Source organism: Pipistrellus kuhlii, unplaced genomic scaffold, assembly GCF_014108245.1.
Source record: "Pipistrellus kuhlii isolate mPipKuh1 unplaced genomic scaffold, mPipKuh1.p scaffold_m20_p_31, whole genome shotgun sequence".
NCBI lineage: Eukaryota > Metazoa > Chordata > Mammalia > Chiroptera > Vespertilionidae > Pipistrellus > Pipistrellus kuhlii.
The window spans coordinates 814,531-828,031 of NW_023425531.1; the positions used below are offsets into that span (position 1 = coordinate 814,531).

Here is a 13,501-nt window from a genome sequence, read left to right on the forward strand (position 1 = left end):
AGAGAGATAGAGAGCTAGAAATGTCGATGAGAGAGAGACATCGACCAGCTGCCTCCTGCATACCCTCCACTGGGGATGTGCCTGCAACCAATGTACATGCCTTTGACCGGAATCGAACTCTTTCAGTCTGCAGACCGACGCTCTACCACTGAGCCAAACCGGTTTCGGTAAGCAGACAAGGATTTTTAAGACACTTTATAAGTGTGATGAGCTGTTTACAAGAAAGAATGGCCACAGTGGGTGAAGAGATCAGATATTTCAGGGCAGAAATGCACAAGCTAAAACTAAAACAAGTGATAATTATAATAAAAACAACAACAACAACACTTAATTAGCCCTCCCGGGTGGGGTGGGTTGGAACGCCTACATCGTCGCCCTGGCAATAATGCAAGTGTCCTGGCCTGGCTGCTGCCAGCTGACCCTCAATCTGCATATTCCCCCTTATTGATTTGGCTGTAGGCCTCCATCTTAATTGTGGAGTAATGGTCATTTTGCATATTCCCTCTGTATTAGGTAGGATTATATAAGTGTCAAATCAATATATGAGTATCTTGCCTGACACCTGTGGCTCACTGGTTGAGTGTCGACCCAAGAATCAAGAGGTCACCAGTTTGCTTCCTGGTCAAGGTGCATGTCCAGGTTGCAGGTGCAATCCCCACTAGGCTGTATGCAGGAGGCAGCTGATGGGTGTTTCTCTCTCATCAATTTTTCTATTTCTCTAACCCTCTATCCCTCTCCCTTCCTCTCTCTCTCAAATTAAGAATAACATTTTTAAAAAATACATGATTTCTTGGCGTTAATTTTGTATCCTGCTACATTGCCAAATTCATTTATTAAGTCAATTAGTTTTTTAATGGAGTCTTTTGGGTTTTTTATATACAATATCATGTCGTCTGCAAATAAGGATAACTTTACTTCTTCTTTTCCAATTTGGATGCCTTTTATTTCCTCCTCTTGTCTGATTGCAATAGCTAGTACTTCCAGTACTATGTCAAACAGGAGTGGCGAGAGTGGGCATCCCTGTCTTGTTCCTGTTCTTAGAGGGAATGGTTTTAGTTTTTGCCCATTGAGTATGATGTTGGCTGTGGGTTTATCATATATAGCTTTTATTATGCTGAGGTATGATCCTTGTACTCCCACCTTGTTGAGAGTTTTTATCAGGAAAGGGTGTTGGATTTTATCAAATGCTTTTTCTGCATCAATTGATATGACTATATGATTTTTATCTTTCAATTTGTTTATGTGATGTATCACGTTTATTGATTTGCGGATATTGTACCAACCTTGCATTCCTGGAATAAATCCTATTTGGTCATGAATACTTTAAACTTTGTGTTTATTATATCTCAAAAACCCAACTGATTATAACCCTAAGAGCAAAATGAATCTCAATGATTCTATCCTATATAATAAAAGCCTAATATGCAAATCAACCAAACGGCAAAACAACCAGTGGAATGACCGGTTACGTTGACGCACACTGACAACCAGGGGGTAGATGCTCAATGCAGAAGTTCCCCCAGCCCTTAGGCCCCATGCCAGCCAAGGTGGGTGCCAGCAGAGGCCCCTCATTACCCACCGGTTGCCTCCCAGATTGGCCCTGATCACCAGCCAGACCTAGGGACCCTACCTGTACACAAAATTTCATGCGCCGGGCCTCTAGTGTGTGTGTGTGTGTGTGTGTGTATGTGTGTGTGTGTGTGTATATATATATATATATATATATATATATATATATATATATATATATATAATGGAATTATTAAAATAATAATTAGGAATGCACAAATATTCCTTACGGAGTAATTCCAAATAACATATGTAAATAACCACCCCCCCCTTTTTTCAGGAGATGTACCTTATTCATCCTTACTTTGAGTGTGGGCCAAACTTAATGACTTGTTTCCAAAGAATAGATTGTGGAAATTAGAAAACCATAACTTAGTAATAGAGAAAAATAGCAAACACCACTTTAACCAAATTGATGAAGTTTAACATCACTAGTGATATCATCTTGATATCAAATATTCTCTGATATAATTTGTTGAAGAAGGCACTTCACTTCCATGGTATTTTACCCCAAAACTTATAACTCTACTTTACTAATGAAAAAACATCAGACAAACCCAAATTGTGGAGCATTTTCCAAAGTACCTGACAAGTAGTCTTTAAAACTATCAAGGCCATGAAATCACAGAAGGAATGATAAACTGTTCCTGCTCAGATGAGACTATAGGATCATAACTGAAATCAATATGGTATCCTGGATGGTGTTTGGAACAGGGAAAAAATCAAAGAGAAAAAATGGTGAAATCCAAATAAGTTTGTATAAATTAGAAATTGTATTGTGTTCATGTTAATGTTTTAGTTTTGACAATGTACCATGGTAATGTCAGATGTAATATTAGGAAAGCTCAGTACAGGGTATATAGCAATATTCCTCAGTCAGTTTTTCATTGTTGCTCCTCTAGGGAAACTATTTAGACATTTTTTCCCACCTAACCATTCCCCTTATACATTTTTAATACCACTGATCTGGTAGATGTGCTTTATGTGCTATGGCCTGCTCAAGGTGATAATAAACCCCCAGAAAGAACTTACTGTGCAGCCTTGGCCTTTGTACTCAGTGGTTAGAGTGTTAGTCTGCAAACTAAGGGTCACTGGCTGGATTCCAATCAAGTTCACGTACTTGCGTTTAGGTTCCACCTGACCATGCATGTCGGAGGCAGCCAATTAATGGTTGCCTGGTGGCCTTTCTCACATCACAAAACATTCCTGAGAGAAAATTTTAAAACATCTAAACAAAAAACGAGATATATTAACCTCTTTGATTCAGTGATTCATAAAGTTGACATGAAAATTCTTCCTAATTGAATACATTGACAGTCAAAAATTCCAGCAAAACTTTCTTGAAGAAATTTGTAAACTTATTCTAAAATTTGTATGGAAATGCAAAGGATCTGGGGTTTGGATTAGTCATATAATATTGAAAAGGAATAACAACATTAGAGAACTTTCAAGACTTACTCTAACAACAACAACAAAAGAGATTGCCATATAGGTATGTGGATGAACAAACAGATCAATAGAAGGAATGAAGTGTTTGGAAGTAGATTAATACACAGTTATTTGATTTCCACGAAGTTGCCAATCTAACTCATTGTGAAAAGAAAATCTTATGAATAGCCTGTGATGGAATAACTTGATATATCTATGGAAATAATGAATTTTGATTACTAACTCATACCTACATAAAATTAGTTAATTCAAGATAATTATAAACATAACTGTAAAACCTAAAATTATAAAGCTTCTACAACAAAATTTATGAGAATGACTTTATGACTTTGCAGGTGGGCAGTCATTTATCTATATACTAGAGTCCTGGTACTAGTAATTCGTGCACTGAGGTGTGGGTCTCCTTACCACCTGAGTTCTCGCTGCCCTTTCTGCTGCTGTGGAGGCAGGAGAGGCTTCTACCACCACACTGCACTCACTAGCCGTGAGTCTGGCTGCTGGCTGAGTAGTGCTCACCCTATGGGAATACACTGACATGCTGAGCGTCTGCGCCTGGTGGTCAGTGCGCATCATACCAGCCAGTCTTTCTGTCGCTCCACCATACAGGTCCCGTAGGCTTTACTTCTCTACTAGAGGCCCCGTGCATGAAATTCATGCACTGGGGAGGGGGTCCCCTCAGCCCAGCCTGCCCTCTCTCACAGTCTGGGAGCGCTCAGGGGATGTCCTTTTGAAGGCTTAGGATGTCCTAAGCTGCAGTCTGGCCTCCCTCTGTGGGAGGCGACCAGGCTGATCAGGGGAAGGCACCACCCCATCACCCTGCTGCTGCTGCCACTGCCAGCCACCGCAGCCACTAAGGTGTTTTCATCACCATGAAAAAAGGACAACTTTCTTTAGGCATTTTCAAGATGTCTTTCATAGGATATGACATTTCTTTCTTTTTTCTTTTTTATCACCCGTGGATTTGTGTGTCTGCTGCTCTGGCCATAGCCACGGGGCTGGGCTGGCAGCCGCCCCCTGCCTGCTGTTCTCTCCATTTCTGAGGCTGGGCGTGGCTGCCCTGTCCGTTTTTCTCTCAGGCTCTGGGCCCACACCAGGCCCCTCCTCCTGAACTGTCGTGACCTTTACGGCATTCTGGCCTAATCTGCACATTACCTCTTTATATATAGACTAGAGGCCTGCTGCACGATATTCATGCAAGAATAGGCCTCCCTTCCCGTGGCTTCCCTCCTAGCCACCTGGGAGCTGCCAAGTCCTTGCTCCTGGCAGAGCACCACTCTTATAGCTCTCTCTGCTTCCTCCTTCCCCCTCATAGCAGGCCCCACCCCACCAGTCACTCCTCGCCTACATATGCAAATTAACCTTCCATCTGTGTTGGGTTAATTTGCATACTCCTGATTGGCTGTGGGCATAGTGGAGGTACAGTCAATTTACGTTTGTCTATTATTTCATAAGATACTAATAATAGAGGAATATGCAAATTGTCCAGGACACCATGATAGTAACAGTAATGACCGAACAGCAGGCTGCGTGACGTGACTAGGCCGGCATGGGGGTTAGTGAGGGACAATTAAACGATTGAATATCAGGTTGCATGGAGCGACCAGGCTGGCGGGGGGGTTAGTGAGGGATAGACAAATGACTGAACAGCAGGCTGCAGGGGGTGACCAAGCTGGCAGAGGGTAGTTGGGGGCCACCAGGCCAGCAGGGAGGCAGTTGGGGGTGACCAGGCTGGCAGGGAGGGCAGTAAGGGACAACCAAGCTGGTGGGGGAGGGGGGCAGTTAGGAATGATAAGGCAGGCAGGTAGGTGAGCAGTTAGAAGCCAGCAGTCTCAGATTGTGAGAGGGATGTCCGGGATCAGGCCTAAACTGGTAGTTGGACATCCTCTGAGGGGTCCCAGATTGGAGAGGGTGCAGACTGGGCTGAGGGGTCCTCCCCCTGTGCATGAATTTTGTACACTAGGCCTCTAGTATAGATATAAAAGCCTAAGTAACCGAACAACTGGTCAACCATTCGCTATGACGTGCACTGACCACTAGGGAGCAGACACTCAACACAGGAGCTGCCGTCTGGTGGCCAGTGTGCTCTCACAGCCAACCTCCCATGGCCAGACAACCTCCTGTGGTCCCTTCCTCTAGCTGACCAGCCCCAATGGGCCCCGATAGTGATTGGGTAGGCCCTGATTGGCCCTGATCACCAGCCAGGGCAAGGGACCCACACTAGTGCTCAAATCTGTGCACTGGGCCTCTAGTTTACTACAGAAGAAAAAATGATAAATTGAACTTTATTAAAATTATTAGGTCTAGTAATAATTAATGTCGTTTTTAAACATTCGTTTAAAATCTTGCTTGGCGTTGACTTGTATTGACATAACCTTCAAACACGTGGTATCTACAGAACGTGTGAAGTGCAATTAACAAGTTTTGCTTGAAAAAGTTTGTGTTTGGTTTGGTTTTTGTTGCAAAACTAGGGCTAAGAAGATGGCGGATGAAGAGCATATTCGGCACTGCATGCTTTACGAGTTCCAATTAGGAAGAAAAGCAAGTGAGGCTGCAAAAAACATCTGTAGTGCTCTTGGTCAAGATGCAGTTAGCGCCAGAAAATGCCAGCGTTGGTTTGAGAAATTTCGCAAGGGAAATTTTTCGTTAGATGACAAGAGTGGTCGAGGCCGTGTGTCCAATTTTGATCAAGAAGCTCTTCAAGCTCTTTTGGTGCAAAATCCTCAAATTACCCAACAAGACCTTGCGACAACTTTAAATTGTTCACAAAAAACAATTTCCAATCAATTGCGTGCACTTGGCAAAGTCCAAAAGTTTGGAAAAAGGGTTCCTCATGAGTTGACCGACAACAACCGTAATCAAAGAGTCACAATTTGCAGTTCGCTCCTCTCTCGTCAAAACCGTTTGCCATTTTTAGAGCAAATTGTTACCGGAGATGAACAATGGTTGCTGTATGTTAATTTGAAAAGGCGGCCTCAATGGTTGGACAAAAATGAGGCTCCGCAGCCCACGCCAAAACCTGACTTGCATGCGAAAAAAGTGATGCTGTGTGTTTGGTGGAATTTTAAAGGAATTCTTCATTATGAACTTTTTCCATCTAACCAAACCATTACAAGTGCAGTGTATAGTGCCCAATTGGAAAGGTTAGCCCAAGCTTTAAGAGAAAAAGAACCCGCGCTGATTAATCGGAAGGGCGTAATTCTTCACCACGATAATGCACGACTGCATACTGCAAGAATCACTGCTGAAAAACTGCGCCAGTTGGAATGGGAAGTTCTCCCTCAACCTGCATATTCTCCTGATATTGCCCCTTCCGATTACCATTTGTTTCGTTCTTTGCAAAACTTTCTTCTTGGAAAAAAATTTAATAATGAAGAATGCCTCAAAAATGCATTGACCGAATTTTTTGCATCAAAATCACAAGAATTTTACAACAGAGGGATTAAAATGCTTCCTGAGCATTAGGCACAAGTAGTAGAAAACAATGGCAACTATATTGTTGATTAAATTTTGTTGTATTGTTTAAATCGATTTAAAAAAGTATTAGAAAACGACATTAATTATTACTAGTCCTAATAAGTACTTATGATCATATGAAAGACTATTAAAAAATTAAAAAGCATCTTTCACAGTGGAGAAAATGACACATGATTTATATTTAAAGCCTTTAAAGGATTTATGTAGATTAATAGAAAGACCAGTTTTTAGATGTCATGGCAATGCCAAATTTCTATAAAAGTTTTTAAGTGTTTGCTTTTAATTTCTATAGTAAATTGGTCTACCAATAAGAGAGTATTTGCATACTGTGACAGATCTAAGGCTCACTGAGTAGCATTGCCAGAGTAGACATCAGTTCATATAACTCACTCAATTTGAGTTTCATTTACTTTTTCAAATGTCAAAGCACAGAATCAAAGTCTTTCCCTGTCCAGTAATTAATACAGTGCTCTTCACTTGATTGAAATTGCAGAAAGCAGCTCTATAATTACTCATAATATTTAATTCTGGGAAGCTGGAAATTAGGATCTTTTTTTTTAATATTTCATTGATTTATTTTATTTTATTATTTATTTTACAGAGAGAAAGGGAGAGGGAGAGAGAGTTAGAAACATTGATGAGAGAGAAACATTAATCAGCTGTCTCCTGCACACCCCCTACTGGGATGTGCCTACAACCAATGTACATGCCCTAGACTGGAATTGAACGTGGGAACCTTGAGTCCACAGCCAATGCTCTATCCACTGAGCCAAATTGGTTAGGGCAAATTAGGATCTTTAAAAAAAAAGTGTTATGTATTTGTATGGGGGAACCATGATAGCTGTGTGTACATTTTTTAAAACTCTTTTTTATTGTGGTAGGAGTCCTCAAACTTTTTAAAGTGGGGGCCAGATCACGGTCCCTCAGAGAGCTGGAGGGCCGGACTATATGAACTACTAATTCCTACTGTAACACCTCGGCTGCGCTCACTGCCCAAAAAACCTGGCGGGCCGGATCAGACTCCTCTGCGGGCCGCATGTGGCCCGCGGGCCGTAGTTTGAAGACCCCTGGTGGTAAAGTGTACATAATAAATGGAAATTTAGTACTTACTAAATAGGTTTTTATACATTTAGATTGGCAAGGGCCTCATCACAGCATTAACTTTGTTGTTTATCTTTGACATACTTTTATTGCCTTTTCCTTTGTTCAGCTTAACTATTTATTGTTCTGTTGTACTTAGTAACCCTTGTTTTCTTATTTAGGGTACATCTCTGAAGGGTTCCTGCTTATGCAACACGCCTTGGATAAGGCCATCATGAAATACCATAATCGCAAGACTGCAGAACAGTTGTTTAAAAATGTCCATGTATTTGTTCAGAGATTTCCATACCCAAAATATGATGATGATAGTTTCTATAAAATATTTTTTTATCTCGGCCCTTCATTAATCATAGCTCTCTTCTTTGTGAATTATATTACCATCATTCAGTCTGTTGTGTGGGAAAAGGAAAACCGATTGAAGGTAATTCCACTTTCTTGTGACATAGAGCTCTGTGGAAAGTGTTGGCTCTTTCAGGCAATGTTTAAAAATTTTTTATTGAATTTATTGGGGTGACATTGGTTAATAAAATTATGTAGGTTTGAGGTGTGCAGTTCTATATACATCATCTCTATGTTGTATTGTGTGTTCATCCCCCAAGTCAAGTCTCTTCCCATCATTATTTATCCCCCATTTCCCTCTCCTACCTGTCCCATCCCCTTTCCCTTTGATAATCATCACACTGTTATCTGAGTCCATGATGTATTTTTTCCTTAATCCCTTCACCTTTTTTTGCCTAAGACCCCTCCCCCCCAACAGCTGTCATTCTGTTCTCAGTATCTGAGTCAGTTTCTATTTTGTTTGTTATACTAAGTGAAATAAACCAGTCAGAGAAAGACAAGTACTATATGTGGAATCTAATGAAGGAAATAAACTTTTAGGAAAACTTTTCTGGAAGGTTGGATTATTTCTACCCATTAGTATTGGTGGGTGGTTATGATTCAGTAGCAGACAAGAAGTGAGCACTTACATCTTCAGGCAATTTCTTAAAACTTTGTCTTTATTGGAATTTTTGGTTTGGTGTTTAGTTTTAATTCTAGAAGACAACTTCACAAGAATATTGCAGATAGAATTTATATGCTAAATGTTCTAAAATATACCTGGAATAAGGTGAAATACAAATAAATAACTAATTTGGTTTGTGAAATTGTGTCTAGGTGAATTTAGATAAAATTCAACTTCAATAACTGTTTACTAATTTCTGACTTCTGAATTTTTGATAAATCTGTGAAATTATCAATGATAAATTAACACTTTTTCTTTTGGGTCCCCAGAACATGATACACAAACATCAACCATATGACTTAAAATACTGGTTCTCTTTTATTTTAAAATTTCTCATTGAAGTATAACATGCATACACCCAGAAAGAGTGTCTAAACTACATGTACATGTCAATCTATTCAGGCTGCTGTAACAAAAATACCACAAACAAGGTAGCTTATGAATAATAGAAATTTATTTCTTACAGTTCTGGAGGCTAAAAAGTCCAAGGTCAAGGTGCCAACATTATTGGTGTTTGGTGAGAACCTACTTCATGTTTCATAAGTAGCACCTTCTCATTGTGTAGCCACCAAGTGGAAAGAGCAAGAACAACTCCCAGGCCTCCTTTGTAAAAGCAGCATCACCTTGTTACCTCTCAGAGGCCCCGTTAGCGTGTCATCGCATTGCAGATCTGATTTTCAGATAGGATGCTGAGGGAACACAAACATTCCAGCTAGAGCAGAGTAGTTGAATGGATTTATCATAAAGAAACTAGGACCACTTTATCACGACCCTGCTAAGAGATAAAACACTGCCCACAATAGAAGGCTGCTTGTACCCTCAAAACACTTATTATTGGTTAATTTTATCTGTGTTTAAACTTGATATAAATGTAATCGTGCACTATTTTGTGTCTCTGTGATTCATTCTGCTACAGATGTAGCTGTAGTTCATTGATATTTGTTGAGTTTTATAAGTTTTAACATTCCATAGTATGACTATCACTATTTTTCTTTATTGTGTGGAGTGTGGGTATTATTAGTAATGCATCTATGAACATTTTTTATATGTAGGTTTTTGTTTGTTTGTTTTTGCAAAATGTTAGGTTATGCATATTTAGCTTTAGTAGATAACATGAAAGTTTACCAATAAAGCTCTACCAATTAAATTTCCTTATTTGAAAGTTTAGATTTTTGAAAGTTTCGATTTTTCTGTATCTTTACCAACACTTGGCAATTTTCAAAAGTTTGGTGAATGTGTTGGCCTGAAAAGTTGATTGAGTTTTCACTTTTCATTTGTACAAGTGTTTCACCTCACTGGTTAATTTCTAAGTATTTTATTATTTTTTATGCTATTGTAGATGAAATAATTTACTTAATTTCCATTTCAGATAGCTCACTGGTACTGCATAGTATTCATCTGATTTTTGCTTATTGACTTTGTATCCTTTTACTTTGATGAATCATTTATTAATTCTAACTTTTTGTGCGTGGAATCTTTATGGTTTGCTCCATACAAGATCATACCATCTACCAATACTTTTACTGATTCTTTTACAATTTGGATACCTCTGCTTTCCTAATTGCTCTGACTACAGCTTATAGAACTAGGCTGAATAGAAGCACCAAAGTCCGGCAGCATTGCCTTTTCCCCAATCTCAGGTGAAAGAGCTATAGTTTTTACATATGGCCTTTGTTATATTGAGGAGGATTCCATATATTCCCAGGTTTTTTAGTGTTTTATCGGTTTTTCAATTTCTGCATCAGTTGAGATGATAATGTGTTTTTCCCTAATTTTCTGAATGTGGTGTTTTATATTAATTAATTTTATATGTTGAACCCTTTTATATTCCATGAATAAATTCTACTTGGTCATGCTGCACAATCCTTCCAATATGTGGCCAAATTTGGTTTGCTATTATTTTGTAGAGGGATTTTGCATCAATATTCATAAGACATATTGTTCTGTAATTTCTTTGCCTGTGTATTTGTCTGACTTGGGTACCACAGTAATACTGATCTCATGGGATGAATTAGGATGTGTTCCCTCTTCCTCAGATTTTTGGAAGAGTTTGAGAGGAACTGCTGTTTATTATTCTTGAAATATTGGGTAGCATTCACCAGGTAAGGCTCTGGTCCAGGGATGTTCTTTGTTGGAAGGTTTTGATTAGTGATTTGATCTCCTTACTAATTACTAACAGATTTTCTGTTTCTTCATAATTCAGTTTGGCAGGTTGTGTGTCTCTGGAAATTTATCCATTTCATCGAAGTTACCCAATTACTTGGCATACAGCCATTTATAGTGTGCTCTAAGATCCTTTTTACTTTTGCAATATTAGAAGTAACATCTCCAATTTCATTTTTTATTTTAATAATTTGAGGTGTTTTTTTTTCTAATTTAATTATTTGGCTAAAATTTTGTCAATTCTGTTGGTATTTGTGTTTATTGATTTTCTCTATTGTTTATTATCTATTTTATTTATCTACTTTGAGCTTTATTATTTTCTTCCTTCTTCTAGCTTTAGCTTTAGTTTTCTTTTTTAGTTCTCGAAGGTGTGAACTCAGGTAACTGATTTGAGACCTTTCTTCTTGGTTAGTATAAGCATTTATGTCTGCAAATTTCCCTCTGAGACCTATTTTCACTGCCTCCTGTAAGTTTGTTGTGCTGAGTTTTTGTTTTGATTTGTTTCAAGGTATTTTCTCCTTCTGTTCTGATTATTTTTGACTCATTGGTTATTTAAGATTGTGTTGCTTCCAAATATTTGAATTTTTTAGTTTTCCTTTTGTTATTGGTTTCTAGTTTTAATACATTGTCTTTAGAAAAGATACTGTTTATGATTTATCTTCTTAAATGTAGTACAACTTATTTTGTGGCCTAGCATATTGTCTATCCCGAGGGCATATAGGAAATATTCTGTGCACACTTGAAAAAAATCTGTAGTCTGTTGTAATTGGGTAGTGTGTTCTGTCAGTAGCTTCAATTGATTTATAGTGTTGTTCAAGTCCTATATTAAAATATTTATATTTCAGAGAGGAAGAAAGAGATAGAAACATCAACTATGAGAGAGAATCATTGATTAGCTACCACCTGCATGTCCCCCATTGAAGATTGAGCCCTCAACCCAGGCATGTGCCCTGACCAAGAATTGAATTGAGACCTCCTGATTCATAGATTGACGCTTAACCATTGAGCTATGCCAGCTGAAAAAAGTCCTTTATTTTTAAATTAATCTTCTGTCCAGTTGTTCTGTCTATTATTGAAAGTGGTATAGTGAAATGTCCAGCTATTATTGTAGAATATTTCTCCCTTAATTCTATAATTAAAAAATATGTTTTATTGATTATTAGAAAGAGGAGAAGGTAGAGGGATAGAGTGACAAAAACATTGATGAGAGAAACCACATGCTCCCTATTGGGGATTGAGCCTGCAACCCAGGCATATACCCTGACCAGGAATAGAACCACTTGGTTCATTGATCAATATTCAACCATTGAGCCACAGTGGCCAGGCTAATCCTGTAATTTTTTATTCTTGTATTTTGGAACTGTGTTGTTGATGCATACATGTTATAATTATTATACCTTCATGATAAATTGATCCTCTTTTCAACATACAATTCTTTCTTTATCTCCTGTAGCAGTTTTGATTTGAGTATATTTTATCTGTTATTAGTATAGCTACCCTAGCTCTCTTGGTTACCGCTTGCATGGAATATCTTTTTCCATCTTTTCACTTTAATCCATTTGTGTTTTTGGATCTAAAATGAGACTCAACAATACTCTCAGCTACCTTAACCTAAGTAATGTTTATAAAAGACTATACTTGATAATAGCACAATACATATTGTTTTCAAGTGCACTGATAGACTATATACTTAAAGTTATAGAGAATAGTTTCTTATCAAAGTGGAATTGAATTATAGATTTAATAAATGCAGTACATGTAGAGAAAAAGCAAATATTTGGAAGTGGGCCATATGTTGTAAAAAAAACAAAACAACAAGTATCAAACTTAAAAGCAATGAAATAATACAAGCACATTTTAAAAATAATAATAGATGGAAAATTAAGACTCAGTAACTATGTTATCTAGCAAAACTCTAGTATTTGTGTAATTAAACAAACTTATAATTAATCAATAGCTCAAAGACTATGTTACAAAGAATTAGAAAATATTTCAAACTGAATAATAGTGAAAATACAACTCAAAATTGCTGATGTGCAGCTAAATCTGAGCTGTAAGGGAAATTTATAGCTTTTAATGACTATTATTAAAAATGAAGACAGGTAATCAATGATTTAAGCATCTTGTTTAAGAACCTATAGAAAGCCATTTAAAAGAAGAGAAAAGGAAGGAAGGAAGGAAGGAAGGAAGGAAGGAAGGAAGGAAGGAAGGAAGGAAGGAAGGAAGGAAAGGAGGGAGGGAAAGAAAGAAAAGGAGGAAGGGAGGGAGAGAAAAAGAAATAAAGTTTGTTTTTATTGAGGTATAATTGACATATAACATTATATTAGTTTTAGGAGTAGAAAAGTGATTCTGTATTGTATACATTGTGAAATGATTAACATTCATCACCAGACATAGTTACAAGTTTTTTTTTGTCATGTCATGAGGATTTTTAGGATCTACTCTCTAGCAGCTTTTAAATATATAATACAGCCTGATCAGTGTAGCTCAGTAGTTGAGCATCAACCCATGAACCAAAAGGTTACTAGTTGGATTCCTGTCAGGGTACATAACATAGTTGTGGACTTAATCCCCAGTTGGGGGTGTGTAGGAGGCAGTCGATCCATGAAGTTTCTTATCCATGTTTCTATCTCTATTCCTCTCCCTTCCTCTCTTTAAAATATCAATAAAGACATATTTAAAAATAACAAATACATACACAAAAACAAATACATATAAAACAGTATTATTATAGCACTCAGC

At 37.9% G+C, this 13,501-nt stretch overlaps 1 protein-coding gene across 1 annotated transcript in view; it reads left to right on the forward strand.

Annotated features, from left to right (window-relative positions):
- Positions 1–13,501, forward strand: part of LOC118731566 (phospholipid-transporting ATPase ABCA3) — a 246,857-nt gene that overhangs the window by 39,619 nt on the left and 193,737 nt on the right. The window contains exon 6 of the mRNA XM_045589342.1: positions 7,755–8,014. Coding sequence (XP_045445298.1) covers positions 7,755–8,014 — 260 coding nt within the window. The remainder of the gene's footprint in view (positions 1–7,754; positions 8,015–13,501) is intronic.